General features: G+C 38.3%; 1 protein-coding gene across 2 annotated transcripts in view; it reads right to left on the bottom strand.

Annotated features, from left to right (window-relative positions):
• The window catches only part of ltbp3 (latent transforming growth factor beta binding protein 3), a 36472-nt gene continuing 16951 nt past the window's right edge, over positions 1-19521 (bottom strand). Inside the window, exons 2-29 of one of the 2 annotated variants that reach the window (XM_067492038.1) lie at positions 18852-19130; positions 18583-18746; positions 18389-18494; positions 16878-16964; positions 16524-16640; positions 16221-16376; positions 15119-15217; positions 15024-15034; positions 14877-14946; positions 14599-14676; positions 13632-13760; positions 12133-12264; positions 11917-12045; positions 11621-11740; positions 11035-11157; positions 10789-10911; positions 10435-10554; positions 9865-9993; positions 9364-9534; positions 9030-9110; positions 8615-8743; positions 8058-8195; positions 7811-7951; positions 5431-5559; positions 3594-3755; positions 3416-3505; positions 3187-3315; positions 1-3021 (exon numbers count right to left, since the gene is read on the bottom strand). In XM_067492038.1, coding sequence (XP_067348139.1) covers positions 2870-3021; positions 3187-3315; positions 3416-3505; positions 3594-3755; positions 5431-5559; positions 7811-7951; positions 8058-8195; positions 8615-8743; positions 9030-9110; positions 9364-9534; positions 9865-9993; positions 10435-10554; positions 10789-10911; positions 11035-11157; positions 11621-11740; positions 11917-12045; positions 12133-12264; positions 13632-13760; positions 14599-14676; positions 14877-14946; positions 15024-15034; positions 15119-15217; positions 16221-16376; positions 16524-16640; positions 16878-16964; positions 18389-18494; positions 18583-18746; positions 18852-19130 — 3494 coding nt within the window. In that variant the 3' untranslated portion in view covers positions 1-2869. The remainder of the gene's footprint in view (positions 3022-3186; positions 3316-3415; positions 3506-3593; positions 3756-5430; positions 5560-7810; positions 7952-8057; positions 8196-8614; positions 8744-9029; positions 9111-9363; positions 9535-9864; positions 9994-10434; positions 10555-10788; positions 10912-11034; positions 11158-11620; positions 11741-11916; positions 12046-12132; positions 12265-13631; positions 13761-14598; positions 14677-14876; positions 14947-15023; positions 15035-15118; positions 15218-16220; positions 16377-16523; positions 16641-16877; positions 16965-18388; positions 18495-18582; positions 18747-18851; positions 19131-19521) is intronic. The other variant, XM_067492040.1, reaches the window with a different exon arrangement.

Below are 19521 nucleotides of genomic sequence, written 5' to 3'. Positions count from 1 at the left end.
TGCTAGTGGATATAATTTTATTTAGCGATGGTGGAGAGAACATACATGTTTACACGTTTTGCAGTCAAGTACAATTTTGAAGCATTTTGTACATTTTTGTATAAACACCTTTACCTAAACACCTTCAAAGTACTGGTACTCACAGCCAGGCTCTGTTCAGCAAGGACAGCATTAGTGGAAGCCTTGTGGCCACAATGAGCTCAGCTTGATCAAAAGGGCCTCGGGGAGCTGATGTATCATCATCATCATCAACATGGAGAAGAGGGTCTGATTATTGTTCAAGGAAACTCCTGGTAGATACCCTGACTGAATCACTCCAAAACTGGTTCGGTCTTTTGATTTCATCTAGAGAAGCAAGGTTTAAGGTTTCCCCAATGTCTTTAAATAGTTTTATACTTTGAAATCTGTCTGGAAAGAGTTGAACCCCTACTGCAAAGTAGCAAATTTCAATAAAATTTGCTGATTTTATCTAAATTCATGGCATTGCTTTTAAATGAATTGGTGACCTCTGTGTAGGAGTCCTGCATATGTGCAATTAGAAATGGCATTGGTCTTGTTTGCTTGTCTATGATCGTTTTATCATGTTTGGTGACCTTTTGGTTAAATAAAGGTACTAAAGGATCTTTTGTTACTGCAAATAATGGTAGTTCAACAATCCACAATCTACCTTTAATACTGAAGCAACATCTTTTGTAACACAAAAAGACCACAAGATGGTGCTGATCTTGAGTGAGTTGATGCCATGAGTGGCTTTTGTGGCTCAGTATCTCACACTTTCTCTTCCCTTTTGTCAGGATCAGGGAACTGCCATTGGATAATATAAGAAAGCCTATGTTTGCATTAGTGTGTTTGTGTGACTAAACATGAGGGTTACAACTGGTATCAGAACACAACTAGGCTGGCTGTGGCTCAGTTGGTACAGCAATTTTCCATGAATCGTGGGACTAGTGGTTCAGTTCCTGGCTCCTCTGTCAAAGTGAACAAGGTCAAACAGCAGAACCCTACTGGGATAAATTACAACATAAATATTATATTGACCACTCTTGAGAAGGTAGAGATTAAGCTTCTGGTTAAAACTTGGTGAATAAAAAGGGCCTTTTTGTACATTTTATGATTACTGATTTTGTTTCCCAATGGCACTTAATCTACTAGCATATCCTGTGGCATGTGGACGTGTTTGTCTCTCACCAGTAGCCCAAACATCCATCCATCGTTTGTCTGTAACTGCTTATGTTTTGTTTAGGATCGCGAGGGGCGAGCTGGACCCTATCCCAGCTACACCCTGGACAGGTCACCAATCTTTCCCCCATGACTAACACGGAGAGACATTCATAGACAACCATTCACACCATTCACACTCACATTTAGCACGCATGTCTTTAGACTGTTGGAGAAAACCAGAGTACCCGGAGGAAACCCACGCAAGCACAAGGAGAACAACAGAAATTGCAGCAATCCACAGAAAGCAAATTTCTTATTGTTAAATATGAAACAGTTTTGTTTATGGTGATACCTGAATCTTAAAATTAAAACAAAAGTTTCCCTTTGCAGCAAAATAGCTAGTTTGGATTAACCTGAAATGTTGAGAATGACCTGTATGTAAAGCAGTGAAAAAGACAAACGTTTTATAAAAACACACTGCACACTGACATTTACTAGAAAAGTTAAAATAAAGTTCACAGACATGACAAATGTGTTGTGAAATAAAAACAAAAATTACTGAAGTGAACCACAAGAAAAACCTCTAGAAATTCCATTGTGTGCTTTGTATATTTGCTTGTGAGGCCTCATTGAAAAGAATCACTCACTTACATCAGATGTCTTTTTACAGCTGGGTGTAAAACATTTCATTTCATCTCATTTTGAAATGTCAAAAAGAGAACATTTCAAAATGATTACATAATATTTAATGCACAAGAATGCATTAAATGTTATGTTGATAATTTATTTTTTTAATTTTACTGCTTTTGCCATCTCCAAATGACGGGATGCAAACCTTTGCATCCAACTGTATTTGTGAAAAAAACATATTTCCCCAAAACAGGAAACATTCATGCATGACTGCTTAACATCTTATTGTTTTTTTAATTAAATTCTTGTCACCTTAACATCGTCTTTGGTTTTCTAATGATTTAGCTGCAGGATTTTTTTGATTTTCTGGAATAATTAGTTCCATTTAGCAAATATTCCCATGAGAATCATTGGTAAATGTATAACATTGTTAGCTTAAAATCTACATGTCGAATTATACAAAAACTTCAGTCTTATCATATTTTACATCAAAAAATAAATGAGTAAGATGGAGACAATCTTACAGAAACTAGCAATCCATTAGACAAACTGTACAATAACACAAAATCAGCAATGTGTGAAAATATAATTCAGAAGATGTCAATTTAAAATGATCAAGTCCACATAAAAATGAGCAAGGGAACAGCCCCACATTTTAAAGTTATCTGTAGTGTAGCATTCCTACAGTTTGGAAATACTGAATGGGATGAAGTAGACATTAGGAATAGAGATTCAAATTAAGAGATGACATGTCAATGCAACAGGGAGATACAAACATACACAATTTAAACTAAAAAAAACACCAACTATAATTACATTATAGTGTTACAACGAACTTACCCCGTGGCTGTAATCATTATTTATTTAAATGGAAAGTGAAAAAGAAGCTGACAATGATATGTTTTGTACATGTCATACGAGCCATCGCTATGATTGGCTCTGGAGGTGAACATGTTTTTAGGTTCACTGTATACACTGAGTCCCATGGTTGTACTGTGATATAGTGCATATGTACAGCACATGCAGTGAATGTGCATGCGTTACTGTACACTGGGCTGAACAGAGAGACACACTGAGGCTACTGAGTTCTACGACGGACACATATGTTTGCCCTGCGTGTAGCCACAAAACCGTGTTTGCAGTAGCACTTGTATGAGCCAGCGGTGTTCACACAGCGAGCATTCTTGCATGGACTGATACGAGCTCCTGGTTCTGCACACTCATCAATGTCTGAAGAAAACAAAAGAAGAAATAAATGCAAGGACATATCAATAAATGTAAGCTGTAGAATAAGATCGGAAACATAACTCAACCATGCTGAATACAAAGTCGATACATAGACTAAAGATTTTGTACATTTATAAAAAGTATTGTGCAAAACTAGTAAATACAAACCTATACAGCGGGTGCGGGAGTGGTCTAGCCTAAAGCCTGTGTTACATTCACACATGGTGCCCAGGTAGGACCGGACACAGCGCCCATTTGCACAGCTACATTCATCTGAATCCTCCTCTGAACTGTCACCTATTACGGACAAATAAGTAAATAAGAATTGGTTGGGTAAATTTATCGGTATGTGATACCGGTATGACACAGTAATATGTAAATTGGTGTATTGTTCTACCTGGGTTGTAGTTGGCAAAAGCTGCCAAGAAATCCTGCTCCCCATCAGACTCCGTCTCCAGATGCATGTCACACAAACGACTAAACATTTCTGAAGGAATAAATACAGTAAATAAAATAAACTAAATAAAAAGATGTAGCTGTCAGTCTAAGTTGAGTCAGGTCTTCAGGTTGCTCACCTGAGTTTCTGGGTGGACATGTGTTGCACTCGGGGCCCCAGCCACGACCGTAGTGACAGCAGCACTCTGAGTAGGTCACCACCATGCCGTTTCGTGGCTCGCTGCAGATCAGGCCCTCGTCAACTTGGAGGAAACACACGTCCTTGTGGGCTGCAGTGCGATCTGAGTTTAAAAAACAATAAGGGGGTGCAAAACAGACATGACAAAAGACAATTAAAGGTTAAATGTAGGAATGAATGCATTATCTTATTTACATGTGCATTGCTGTGGATGAGAGCTCTAAGACTAAAATCTGTAAAACAGTGGAAAGTAAAACAGTGCAAAATATTCACAGACAAAATTAATCCTGGATGTCAGCCTGTAACTTTAGGGATAAAGTGTAAAGTAAATGATGTGAACACAGCATATGAAATTCAAAAATTGCATTTTTATGTTATAATTATAATGTGTATTAGGTGATGAAGCAAGCATTAGGAATTCACTAAACAAAATATGTTGCAGGTTTGTTTATAGAATATTGTTAATAAATGAAGGTCTAGACACTTTAATTAAAAAAAAAATTAAAAAATTAAAGCCTCAGAATGTACAGTTTTGGAATCAGACCACCATTAAAACATAGGTTCATACTGTTTAATAACAACAATGATGATGTTGATGCATGATGGATGTTGCTGCATGTTAAAATGTTGCTTTGAATGTTGATTATAATATCAGTCTGAAAAATATTTGTAAATCAGAACTAAAAAGCAAGTAATTTTAAAAAATGTGTATTTGTTATATATGTTTATTCTCTGTACTGTACAAATTTACTACTGTTGGGGTACTAGAAATTTGACCTAAGCCAAGTTCAGAAATAGTCCACCCTGTTACATAATGGGTCCATTAGAGCCTATTCCATCAGCTATGTTATTCAGTATATTCCCTCTATGAGTAAAAAACATCACTAAGTCATAGGTCATACATAATATCTGTCTGTAATATCTGTACAGTATATCTGGGAACCTGACAGCAATTACTATCATTGACAGATTGGTCATCTAAATCCCTGTAGCCTCACTCTTTCAAGGAATAGTAACTAAAGGTCATGCATCTTTGTAGAGTAATTCTGGGCAGTTTTACCTTAACAAAGTTCATTTATTTATGCACAGTACAGAAAAACACAGCCGCAGGTTGCTATGTCATAAAAGAACACATGAATACAATATGAAAGAACAACAGTGGCTGCATCTGTTGCACTGAAGATCAACATATATCAACTAGCATTAATGTCATTAGACAAACGACTATTATCCAAACTTTATAACCCAACTGTATTTATGTGAATCATATCTCCCACATGCAAAATTGTTTCTATTTGGCTCAGGCCAATCTCCACTAAATGAGAAGTTTTCTAATGCAGAAACTATTTTACCAAAACAAATACATGACCTCTATTGTAACACTGCCGACAAAGAAACACATTGTTTTTGGCAAAATAGACGTGCAGAGTAATCCCATTTTCTGACAATGAAAATACTAGGATGTGGCTGATACATTTAACATGTATTTTTAGTAACTATACAAAGTGATATCTATGCAAGAATGGGAAACTGTCTCAATAAAGTAAATAAGTAAAGTCTAACATAAAGCCAAAACAAGCAAATATGTGGGACAAAACTGGGAGGAATTACAAAGAACACCCAACCATAATCTATACTGCTTTTCTTGTTAAGGGCCGCGGGTGGCTGGAACCGATGCTAGCTGTCACTGGACGAGCAACATGAGCGGCAGATGTCAAGGTAAGCCTAACTCATTTTGATCAGTCAGGCTCAGGTGAGCTGATGCCGATTTTACCCACCGTCATAGACGCACTGTTTCAGCGCTGCACTGAAGGTGAGGGGAGGGTCGCAAAAACAGTGAAAGGAGCCGGGCGTGTTCTCACACCTCCCATTCTTACAGTACGAGGGGTCCTGGCACTCATTCACATCTGCAAAGGGCACCACAGACACTGGTTACAGTATGAACATCTGCTTGGGGCCAGCTCTTATTAACAGGTGGTGGACACGGTAGCAAAAGTACCAGTGCAGTTTTAATCAAGTTAAGTACAATAGCCCGAAAATAAATACAGGGTTGAATTTTGGCTGAGACTGTAACAGCGAGGTGTTGATTCAACTCTACAGTAATTGTTAAGGCTGTATTTTTTATTTTTTAATTTAAACTCCATTAAATTCCTAGGAGCCAGCCTTCAAAAGTAGCAGAAAATTAAATCAAAATCAAAATGTTAAGCTACGGGTGCATTGACACTGACATTGTAGCGGTTTGAATACTGAAGGGAAAGGGTCACTGCTATTGTGTCCATCAGCTGTAATGTATGTATGCAAATGTAAATGTTGCATGCAACTTAATTCTGTCATACTGTATTTAATAATACGTGAAACTGAACTTGGTCGGTAGTTAACATGCAGCCACACTACGCTACATGCAAAAAGGCTTCACGGTACAACAGGAAGCTTGGTTGCAGCAACACACAAGTGAGGACCCTATAATCAATCAGGTGTTTGCAGGCAGTTTGCAGAGACAATGAATGATAATGCCACAGAGACAAGTGTGGGCTATAATGTCAAACAGTTGGTGGACTTGAATAGGGAATAAATATGTGTGGCCAACTAAAATTCAACAGACAGATACAGGATAATGGCTCAGCTTTGCTGTTCTTTACTTCCGTTCTTTGTTTGTTTATACTTTTATTTTTCTTGCAGACTGAACAAAATCAAATCTAGCGGCACTAAACATTTGCTGGGTTTCTATCTTTGTAACACTACAGTTACAACTCGTCCAAATCCAGTAAATGCACAAAAAAGCTTTGATCTTCATGACAAGTTGTACACAGTACACTTAGCTCACCAGCAGCTATCCACTCATTCATTTTCTAGTCATTTACTTATGTCTTGGTTGTAGTGGCAACAGAGAAACTCTACACTTCCAACATCTATACTTCATATATTTTTAAGAACCTAGGAACTATCCTGAAATACAGTAACTACACAAGATGTGAATTTTTTTTCTTTATTTTTACCTTTTTATATCTTTCTTTTCAGTCATGTCTGAATACTAACAAAAGGACACTTTCTAGGTGCTCAGACTATTTCAGGTGGCTCCTTACAAAACAAAGATGCAGCGTTCTTACAAAGACGTTGCTTTGAATTGCAGCCACACTGCAGAAGATTCCTATTTTGACTTTGTGTTATCATCTACACAAAGCCTACAGCTACAGGTAAGGCTCAGAAGTTAGATCCATCATAGCCTACATTGAGCTTGCTTGACTTAATAGCAAGAGTTGAAACTTTCTGCAAAACATTTTCTGTTCTGAGGAACAGAATTGTGCACAACACTCAAATCAACAGAACAATCTCTGCATGGCCCTCAAGTCACCCTTCATAGGTTTTCAACATTTCACCCTCACTGCATTTTTCTTATCTTTAAATGTGGTGCAGTTTACGGTAACTGTAATTGCAGGTACCAAATGTCTGGGCATGACAGGGGAAAGGCTAATTCCCGTGTTAACACAGTATCCACCATCACAGGGTGACCAAGTTCACTTTTCACCCTTTAAATCACAACACTTGTTTTAATAAAACAACTACGCAACTTTTTTCCTAACATAAGACTAACAAATGTTACAAAGCCCCTTGATGTACTGTGGCCATTTCGAGATCCAAGGCTGATTTGTAGAAGCTAATGAATTGTTTGTAATTATCCTACTACTGCGCCAACTGATTTATTATCTAAATGAAGTTATATAACATGTAGGTCTTACATTTTTAGCATTCCTATATGTTTATTAAGTAATTTCCTTTTACAAGTACATGTATAAAATGTACTTGGATGTATGCGTATTAAATATTGGATATTATGTAACCTAGTAATTTAAATTACATGTTGTCTCTCGATTAACTTTTATGTTTACTTCACAAATGCATTAATGTCTTTACATTGTGTGGGTTACGGATTTCTTCGCAATGCTTTCAAAATGACCAACCCGCTATCACTGCATGTGAAAATACTACTAAGGCTGTTGTCCCTACTTATAAATTACAGACAGAGGAAAAAAGCCCTTTTCAGCTACTTAAAAGTGCTGAAAAAACAAATAGATTATGAGATTTCTTCACTGTTTTTGCTCAACTTGGCACTGAAATCTGCTTTTAATTACCATGCCTTTGCAGCAGGTCTGCACTCACCAGCCTGCTCCTCAGGTGTTACACAGCTGTTACGGTCAGTGGCCAGGGTCCAGGGTGGAGAGCAGATGCAGTAGTAAGACCCTGAAGTGCGCACACAGAGGCCATTCTTGCAGTTGGCTGGGTCATCACACTCATTTACATCTATGCAAAAAAAAGAATTGGATGCACAGATAGTTTGAGTAACTAGATATGTGCACAATAATGTGTCAGGGCCATTTTGAGAAGATATTGTACACGTTTTTTGTACCTGCTACTGTTGCTATCATACACTTCTTCTTGTAAGGGTCTGGAGTCCAAGGCCAGTTGCACTTGCAGTAGAACGATCCTTCAGTGTTGACACACTGACCATTAGTACAAAGGGATTCATCATGGCATTCGTTCACATCTAATGAAAAACATGCATCCGTGAAGAAATACATAACTTTATACAATATATATTTAAAGGGCAACTTCAGCAATTTTCAACTTGCTTTCTATGGCTTTAGTTTAGTGTAGATGTATATTAATGCTTTTAAACTTCCCTCTGACTTCCCCTTTATTGAAATAGTTCTCTGTTTCTAGCTGAAAAACTCAAGATGACATCAAAGTGATGTCATCTGGAGGAATTTATTTTAACTAGAAGTAGTGAGATATTTTAATGTGGGGAAATGAGAAGAAAGTTTAATGAAATTCATTTACATGTGTTACTCAAACTAGAAGTAAAAGAAGCAATTCAGTATCAGTGAAGCCATACTTTTAAACATCCACGCTTTTAGAGCACTTTTTGTGATAACGTTCTCTGAGATGTCATTTCAAATCACTTACCAATGCACTCGAGCAGGTTGCTGTCGTAGTAAAAGCCCTGTTGACAGTAGCATTCGTAGCCTGGCATCGTGTTCTCACAGCGACCCTTCTTGCAGATTTCATCAGAAAACAAAGAACACTCATCGATATCTGCAGACAAGGAAGGATATATCAGTTCTCTGAAACAGATTAAAAATTCACAAGCTGCAGGGATTAAATATGGGACATAGGGAGGACAGGTAGCAATCTCATGAGTGATAACAACTGTGAACATTATTCACTGATACATATTTACTGAACATATTTATGCAAGGATAACTGCTTATTTCAGGTTTTACTTCAGGTTTATCATTTTCATATCATCCCAAAATGAATGTTCGGTGCAAATGCACATATATTGCATCAATGTGTAGCTGTAGAGTTGGATAATATCTACCATGGTAGGCAGGCAGGCTGTACTGGACACTTTCTTCATAGTAAAGACCTTGGCCGTTGGGACACAGGAAGTGGAATTCAGCTGGGAAAAAAGACACATCAAAGCACAATAAACAGTAGATAAGCTAAAGATGGAGAATGACATAATGTTTTTGTTTGGGTGACACTTCGAGGTAAATTTAGTTCTGAACTCAACTCAGATTTAACCCCTCCTCATGTTGAAAAAAAAGTTATAAAAAGATCAACAGTTATTATTCTCCAGTCCCTTTGTAACATATTAAGCACAAGTAAGAGTTTAGAGCACATCTGCATGGAGCAGCATACAGTAATTGTACCTGACTGGGAAACAGGACAGGGGTAGATCTCACAGTGATCTCCCCATCCCACCCCAATGGAGCAGCAGCACTCCTGCTTGGTGACATTGGTGGCGAGGACGCTGTCACAGAACACAGTGTCATCGAGGTTTAGGTAGCACTCCTTCTTCTCATCTGTCACCACTCGAACTGCTGCAAGAGTAAACATGGTGGAAGAGCTAACTTAGCTAACTTGGAGCAGAAGTCCAATCACTGGACAGGACCATAAATGGGCTCAATGAGCTGGCTTTCTTGTCGTGTTAATCCTTTAAAGTTTGGGACTTGGTTTATGTAAATGATAGCATTTTGATAATTATGGCCAAAGATAATAACTGTTTGGCTTTCAGACTGTCAAATGTAGTCTGGGATTAAACTAGAATGTTTTGGGTTTCAGAAAAGCAATGATCAAGTGTTCAGGCCTGGTTTAAGCTCAGGGTTGAATGTGGGTCTAGAGTAAAGTGAAAGGAATCAGAGCAGGCCTACCCTCACAGCTGTGTTTGTCCTCTGAGAGGACATAGCCATGATTGCAGACGCAAACATATGAGCCCGCTTTGTTCTCACAAGATCCGTAGGGCTGGCATAGACTTCTGTCTGCAGCACATTCGTCTATGTCTAAAAGGGAAACCAAACATGTGGTCCACACAAGTCACAGACACAATATTTATAAATGTAGCATTCACAACATGTATAATATTTTTCTTTATTCCACTTTGCAATGCCTGATCATTACTGTTCACTTTACACTCACGTAGAAAATAGCGAGCGAATGAATGAGTGATTGAATGAGTGAATAAGAAAGTTATTCTGAAACTCATGTCAAAAGACAGTGTGTGCCCAGTTTTCTGCAGTTTTTAACACTTTAACATCATCCTTTAAAAAATTTAAATGTAGAAATCAAACTTTTGAAGATAATAAAAATAAAAAAACTGTAAATTAAACAAACTTACCATCTCCTGCAGTTAGATGTAATAACTACAGTGGTTACTAGTAGACAGATAGACAGCAATAAATGTTCTGATAAAGATCTGACATTATTAATTAGAAGAGACTGACCTTGGCATCTCCTGCCTCCGACCAGTGTGTAGCCCTTCTCACACTCACAGTGGTATGAGCCCATGCTGTTGATGCAGTGGCCCCTATGACAGTTTGATGGCCTCTCACATTCATTGATATCTGAAGGAAAGGGCATAAAAACAGTGTTGGAATTTTAAACAAATTTTTCTTTTTTTAATAATCTGTTCAAAACCAAACTAGACACAGTCGATCTTTATTTGGACATGATGGCTAGCTGTTGAGTCACAGTAATACAGTATGTGTTTGAGTTTAGTGGATACATTTAGGATCAATCATTGCATATCTGTTCTATGTGAACACTATTAAATACATGGTTTGTTGAATAAATCTTGCCTTCACAGTGGCTGCCTTCCTGTGTGCGCTGGTATCCTGGATAGCACTGGCACTGGAAGGAGCCTTCTGTATTTATGCAGTGGCCGTAAGCGCACAGTCTGACATCCTCACACTCATTGATGTCTGTTTATGAGAACGAAAAAAAAGGAAATTTGCAAAACAACTTTTTTTTAATGATTAAGAATTACACCTTCAGGACAAAAGTGGTCATTAAATCACTCTTAAGGTTTGGTGAACATTATTTACCACTGCAACCTTTGCTGTCAGCAGATGGAAGGAAGCCTTCATTGCACAGGCAACGGTAGGTACCAGGGAGGTTTTCGCAGCGCCCGTTAGGGCAAATACCAGGTTTCTGACACTCATTAATATCTGGTGAAATGTGGGAAATATTAAAAGAAGATTACAATTACAGTGTTACAAAGGCATGTTTGTAGCATCTGGACTGATGCCTAGTTCGACTGCACATTCTTGACTAAAGAAGTGGAGGAAAATTATTTAAATGTGTGGATCCATGTCATTTATGATGTTTATCTTGATGGTACAAGGAAACATCTTTTGGTTTTTAAACAGTAGGTTGATCTGAAATGTTTTTCTGTAACACTGTCCAACACAGTAGCATTTGAAATTTCTGCCCAATGCTGAACAAAGTGAATTATTGTGCATCATATTTGTAATTATTTGTGTTTCTACCACTACATGACTTGGCATACTGTAGATCACTCCTTATTTGGATAAGCTTTTCCCTATTAATTTAGACATTAACAATCACATAACACAAATAATTGTCAAAGCTGCAAACAACACAAAAAAAGGGTGGAAGGGTTGCACTCACCATAACAGGTGCCAGATCGGGCCTCATGGCCAGGCAAGCAAGGAACACACTCGTAGGAGCCTGGTGTGTTCTCACACTGCTCATTTGGACATGTTTCTGGGTTCAAACACTCATTTATGTCTGGAAGTAATGAGCAGAGGTTTGACATAGCAGTGTTTGGATTTGCAGAAGAATCCATAAACATACAGGTGCACATACACATGCATATTAAGGGACACACTCAGAATTAGTATTTGTCAGAGCAAAGCCTGTTCGGTAATGTCCATAACGTCACAGTAGTGAATGAATCTTTGTACCTTCACAGGCTGGATGACGGTGTGACTTGCTCCTAAAGCCGCTGTGACAGTCACATTTATAGGATCCAGGAAGGTTCACACACTGGCCTCCAACTCCACAGATGTCTAGCTTAAAGCACTCGTTCACATCTGCAAAACAAAAAGCGTTGAGCTAAAGCAGGATATGTTAACTAGAAAAAATTCATTTTCACATTGAAATCACTCAGCTGAACATACCTACACACTTAAGCCTGCCATGCTGCACCATGTGTTTATAGCCCTGGCGACAGAGGCATTTATAGCTTCCATCGATGTTGATACAAAGGCCTCTGCCTTGGCCGCACGGCTCAGAATCACATTCATTATCATCTGGACAACAGGAGAAAAAAGATTGAGAAACGTACAAATGACTACACAGGATAGAAAAAGTGTTCAGCATCACGTAAACAACAGAGATGAGACGACACAGTTGTCTGATTGCAGGAGTGTTTTTTCACGTAGGCAGATATCAATCCCTAATTTCTATTTGGGCACAATGACAAATGGTTGTCCACGAACTAAAGGGATTGTGTTTTGATACCTGATTTCTCGGGACCATATGTCAACGTTTGCTTGGATAAGATTGTACACGCAAAATTGCCCTCGCTATGTGTTCCCTATTTAAGTTGCTTTTTTTTAAATGTTTCAACTAAACATGAATGTAATTAACAATATGAATTACATCAACTACTATATTTTAGTACTAACTACTCTTGATTTATTTGTTGCCATTAAGTAAATATACATTTAGATATACATGTTACAAGGAACTTTGTGATCTGCATTCAACCCATTTCCCTGGAGGCAGCAGCCACAGGCAGCGCCCAGGGAGATAGTGCTGAGTGTCTCGCTCAAGGACACACCTGATGGATGGGCTGCACCCATATACCACATTAAAAAAAGATCAAATCTCTTTCATAAAATGTAATTGTTCATATTAAAATATGCTAATACTGATAATCTATATAATACTGTAACAAACAATAATACTGCATAATACAGAAACATTAGTGAACATTGGGTGTGGCTGTGGCTAAGGAGGTAGAGGGCTTAACCACTGATCATGGGGTCTGCCATTAGATATCCAGCTCCTTCTATCTATATGTCCAAGTGTCCTTAGGCAAGAACCTGAGCCCTGAGTTGCTCCCCTTGGTTAGGATCACACCTTGCATAGCAAGAACAGTACTCTATGTGGATACTATGTGGATGAATGAATTGGGTAGAAAAGCACTACAGAAGTGCAAACCATTTTCAATATACATTACTTTACAGTATTTTCTTTTTATTTTCTCAGTAAAGTTACTGTTGCCATTGTTGCCAATAAATTATCCCCCCAAAAAAAATACAACAACAAAGTCATTAAAACATTTAAGCTTTCAACAAATCAAAACAAAACATTTGATTTTAAAGCTAAATTAATTAATGTCACACAAAGTTCAATACAATAATTAATTTGACATAATAAAGAGTTGATTTTAAAGCACATGATTTCCTATGCTGTCAATGATCTCTACAGCTAACCGTGAGGGAAAACAAAACAAAACAAAACAAAAAACCTCCTATAGCCTAACAAGGTGACATATGTTTGAGGGGGGGGAGCATGCAAAAGAAATTTCATGAGAAATTTCTTGTCGCTTATTATCGCATTCTTATTTCTGCAACTCCTTCAATAACTTGCCTCTACCATTGTCTCTTACCCTCACAGATGTTCCTCTGCGGGTTGAGATGGTAGCCAGGGTGACAATGACAGATGTGGCCATTCAGGCTGTTCTCACACTCTCCATGGCCACAAATGTTCCAGCTCAGCCTACATTCATCTGTCTCTGCTTCAAGGAGGGAAAAAGAGTGGACCAACTATATATATATATATATATATATATATATACATATATATACATACATAGATAGACGTTTGTATGCATATATATTATTATGTTATCATTTATATAATATATATACATACAGTACAAAGCCGAAAACATCCATGCCATACCTAAGGTCCACTGTCATTGTCCATGTTCACACCTTACATGTTTAAATCAAAAGCCAATGACAGCAATAAAGGCTGTATGAAGGAAGGGATGCATTTCTAAAAGAAAATCATGAATATTTACACAAATACAGGTTTCACAGACCAGAATCTGAATGAAAAGGCAGTATAAGCAACAAACACACAAGCAAAAAGGTTATGGTTGTGTTTTCCAATGCTACCAAAGAGACTGAGTGCGATTCTGGTCAGTGCCTATCATTGATATCTTTGTGGGAGCTTTTTTTCTTCCTATTTTTGATCATTTGAGTATCAGCATAAAATATAGTTATGCTTTCATAAAACACATAGAGTGTGAACATAGCCTTAAGGCTGGTTCATGCTTCATGGCTGAAAGCACATTACAAAACTGCCAATTACCCATGAAGACTGGACTGAGGTTAGTGTGAAGCAGATGTATATTTCTATTCATTCTCAGCAACATGGATTGTCATAAATTGTGTCATTTGTGACTAATGGACCCATAGCTGACGACAAAATCTTTGCTTACTGGAGGAGAACGGGATTTTCTAGTTTTGAGGGGCATGAAGCATGAACTGGCATCTTCAGGAGTAACTCTCTAGAAGTTAAATAGAACATTAACATTTGAGTCCATTTGAGGTTTGCAGGGAACTCACGCAAGACTTTTGTCTGTGTTTCGAAGGGGTCATTGCCTGGGGTCATTCGGATGATTGTCGGAGGGGTGGGTTTAACAACTGTGGATCCAACAAAAGAGAGATAAAGTGGACAGGAAATATGGGAGGAAATATGAAATGTCTGTAGACTGGTCTGTCAGTCATTGTTGCAATTAGCAACAAGAAGGAAACTTTCCCCCCACAGCGACAGTAAAATTAGCTAAGACTTGTCATGTTGGCTTCTATCACTGGAGTTTGAAACTGGCTGGTGATGAGTTTACCTGGCACACGTGGACCACTAGTGCTTGTGGGAGCCTGCTGCACAGGGGTCGTTGTCTCTGGAGGCCTCTCCTGGTTGAAGGAGTTAATCAGTTTCAATAACTAGCAAAAATTATTATACAACTTTAAAAGCAAAGCAAAAGTCTTACCGGAAAAAACTCTGAAAGGAAAAGAGATAAAAGGGGTTTTAGAGGTGGAAATTAACAGTGGGGCAACAGTATTACAGTAACAGTTTTTGACTCACCCTCCTTGCGGGGGAAGATGATTGGAGGAATTGCAACAGTTTCTCTTATATTTTGGAGAAAATAGCCTTTTCCAGCAGGGCAAATCTTACTGAAGGCCACTAAGAAGAAGAATTTACTGTTACTTTATTTCAATTTGTTAACAAAATATTTTTGTTAAATAATTGTAGCTGCTTTTGTCACTAAAGCATTTTGCTCAATTACTCAATTATTCCTAATATTTTAATATACAGTGGCGCATTACAGTACATTATACAGTAATGAGACTGTATACACATCCCAAAAAAGCCACATTTTCAAGTGAGACTTCAAAAATAATTCAGCCACTTCCAATATGACAACAGACAGCCTAGAGAAATGCAGATATTATACATTTCCAGTTTCCTAGCTTGATAGAGTTTCATCGAACAAGCAGAACAAGAAACTATACCATCCAATGTTCACTTGTGCTGTCATTGACGAATATCCAAAAATAAAAACACATTTAGAAAAAAATAACAGAAACTCTATTACAACACATACATTTATGCAGCAATGTTAGCTCATGTATACTAATGTCAGTGCTGAAATAATCTCTGTCACAACGTTTGCATCCACTTATTTAGAAATGGCAAAAAGAGCAAAAGAAAGAACGTTTTCATTAACATAATATTTAATGCTTGTACAAATGTTCCTTCATCAGAAATGACTTAAGGCTAATATTAATTTATCAGGGGTGGGTCAAACTTTTGCACTAATTAAATTTTCATTATTTTACTATAAAATATTTTAGACATTATACACTCCTTGTCCATTTTTGTTACTTCTGATGATAAAATAACATTTACATTATTATTATTATGATGTTAGGTTTAGGGTTGCAATCCCTTATATTAAAATTGCACCGTAAAAAAAAACTGCGCACATTTGCATCCACCTACATAAATAATAAAAAATTAACTTTAATTAATTTCTGATGAAGGAATATTTGTACAAGCTGAATGTGCAATTGTTATTATGTTGATAAAGAAAAAAATCTTTCGTTTACTTTTTTGTCTTGGCACAAAATTGTATCATGAGCTACAATTGATGTTTTTTTTTGCTCCTCTGTCTCTGTCCACTCACCTGTGCCCACCTGAGGACATTTTTCACAGTTATGGCCCCAGGCTTTTCCCACAGTGCAGCAGCACATCTCCTGGGTAATGTGGTTTTGCAGCGGATGCTCACAGCCTTTGGCCTCTGATGCCAGTCGGAAGCACTGAGCCTGTTCGGCTGGAGAGTCTGACAAGAGGAGTAATCAGGGTGTCACCTAGGAGTGATGTTTTTCACCAGCACAGTGCCAGATGCAATTTTACAGTGAAAATGTTATGATATTAAAGGGACTATAAAGCAGAGGACAGAGGAAACCCAGTGAGACCTCCTTCTTACCAACGCATCGATTCCTGTCAAAAACAAAGCCAGCCTTGCAGGCACATTTGAAGCTGCCCAGTGTGTTCAGACAGTCTCCGTTCTGACAGACGCCCTGCATGGAGCACTCGTTGATGTCTTCAGGTTGGTTAGTGGGGTGTAAAAGGGAAAAGTTGGTTTATGATATTAAGAAGGACGATATCTCTTCAGTGTAGTGATGCAACTGATGCCAGAGTTTTTTCATATCAGTTTTTTAATTATTCATTAATTATTAGTTTGTAATTAAATACAAACTAATGATTATCAAAACAACCCCAAAACATAGATCTAAGCTTAAATTTGTCCTTGTTATAAACTGAATCATGCCATTGTTACCTTGACAGTGAGTGCTGTTGAATCTTTTATAGCCTTGTGGACAAGTAGAGCCGTATTCTTCTACAATGGTCTGTTTGACTGATGCATCTGAGGGAGAAGAATACGCGGCAAAACACAGAGGGAAGGGTGTCAGAACATGAACATGTCAGAACAGTGTAAGAGAAATAGTGTTGAGAAAGGCTGAAGATGGATGATACAGTCCAAAATAGAAACCCAACACAATGCTGCGGGTGTGAATACTTGGTATTGCACCAGCATTTTCACTTTCTGTATACCTTTAATCCATCAAAACGGGAATTATCAACAAATAATAGTACAATATTTGGAATTGTTAAAGTGTTAACATTGTCAGAAAATTTACAGCCACCAACTTTAAGCACTGGGAAGGTGTTTCCCAGAATTCACTTCAATGGAGGAGCGACTGAATGAAACAGAAAATTTAACAACAACATCCACATTAACGCAGCAATTTTTTTTATTCTTCACAAAACTACTTGCATTGTTTTTCACGTAAAGCAAGGTAAATGCTTTTTGAGGAAACAGTGTGAACATTTAGACTGTGTAATTCCCAGTTTTGAGACTACAAGGACACAGAAAGAGAAAGATGAGGATGTAGTAGGATGTGGCTAGGAGGATGCTAAGTTAGCAGGTATTTCTTGTGTAGGGGTATCTTCATGTAAAGCATACTGAGGCCTGTACAGGGTTCCATATACTGTATGTACAGCTATGACAGGAAACAGGGGCAGTTAGCCTGGCTACAATATTCACATAACAATATTATATTTCTTTTGTTACATTCACACAAAAAGTGAAGTGTAAAAACAGCAGTTTTTTTCTGTGGGAAGATGGCACTCAAACAAACATTTAGAAAGCTCTATGAAAAGACAGGCAAGAGCACAGCTCACTTTACCATTTTCGCTAAAATCAAAGGAGCTTATAAATGGACACGAATTTAAGAAAACAGACTACACTCCAGGCAAGACTCCAGTTGCCTAAAGATTACCCAGACGTACAGTATCAGGTTTTTGTCAAAGGCCACATTGTCTCCATCAGGGCTGAGAGACAGAATAATAGGGGAGTGGAAAAAACGTGAGTAGCCAAGATTTTCTTGAAATTCAGTCTTCAGCAATGTGATGACAGTCCTGCACTGGGCAGGCCCATAGGAACATGCCTAAGTAGAGGGTTATTTTCCACAATCTCTTTTTCTGTCTCTGTGCAATTCCCATAATTTCTTTTTTCCTTTCCAACATTTCACACACTCCCTACCCCACCTTACCACAAGCTTTCATGTACACATTCAAACACATTTTTATAGAGTTTTAATCCAGGCCCATAATTTTATAAGGTGAAAGGTATAAATTGCAGGGATTACGTGACATTTCTGGCTCAATAAACAATAATTAATTCCAAAGAAAACACAAGATGAAGATGTATAAATGTCTTTAAATTGTTGCTGCAAGAAAACAATTTGTTGCACGTGTGAATGTAAACACGAGATACAGGAGACTTACTGGGTAGTTTGGGGCACTGGTAACATTTGTTTTGTCCCCACGAATTGCCCACACTGCCACAGCAATCCTCCTGATTGGTCAAAACAGGAAGCGGGGTGCTGTTGCACTAAAGTAAGACAGGACAGACAAAGGTGACCGGAGGAAAAAAATACAGGCACAAACAACACACTGCTGCAGTATGTGACCGAACTCACAGCTTGTTTAGGTGTGGTCTCCTGGAAGCAACGGCCCTTTGGTTTGAGTCTTTGTGGGAGTAGGCGCTGCCCTAACTTTTGAGGGGGCTTAATCTCTGATTGCTCGATAGGCTGAATGACGACAGAGGTGTCCGGTGTGTGGTGAACACGTACATTAATCTGCACTGAAAACAGAGAAAAGACAGAAATGGCAGATATGAAGTGTATCACAAAATATATATCCACTATCATGGAAAAAACCAAGAGATGCTAAGGCAGATGATGGATACCTTCTGATGAGTGGTGCCCCACTTGGGATAAGGGTAACGTGAAAACTGAGTGTGTTTGTTTCATCTGGTTCCGCCCTAGGCCTGATTGTTCCACTAGTTTCTGGCCGTCTGGTGTTAAAGATACAGGGTAGACAGGCGGCTTGTTGCCTCGCGCTGCCTGAGCTTGCTGCGTCTGCTGCAGTGGAAACTGGCACAGTCGACCGGTAAAGCCCGGCGGACAGAGGCAGTGCTTCCTCGAGCTGCATACTCCTCCATTCATGCATGTCAGGGGACACACAACTGCAGGGAAAAACAGAGATGAACAGTTGTCATATTACTGACAGGGAGAGACTCCCACAGGTGAACAGTTCATAACTATGAATTACACCAGATGAGAAGAAGAGGAAAAACTTACAAACATGAGCAACACAAGCAGTAACTTAAGAAATAAAAGAAATAAAAGTGTGTTTTGTAAAGAAAAACATCTGATGCACCGGGACTGGATTTCCAAATCTGGACTTCTGTGTCCACATGGACACTCAGATGATTTAGGTTTATATAACATTTATGGCAAACAGCCAGAAACGTTTGCAGTGTGAGCAGGGCCCAGTAAGATATTCAAGAGTCACATGAACTTGAAGGACTAACAGGTCTCTCCAGCCAGTCAGCAGCAGTGTCTGGATAGGAAACC

This window comes from Channa argus, chromosome 22 (assembly GCF_033026475.1).
Source record: "Channa argus isolate prfri chromosome 22, Channa argus male v1.0, whole genome shotgun sequence".
Lineage (NCBI taxonomy): Eukaryota > Metazoa > Chordata > Actinopteri > Anabantiformes > Channidae > Channa > Channa argus.
The sequence above is the reverse complement of the archived record's forward strand: the minus strand, read 5'-3'. Positions and strand labels throughout refer to the sequence as shown.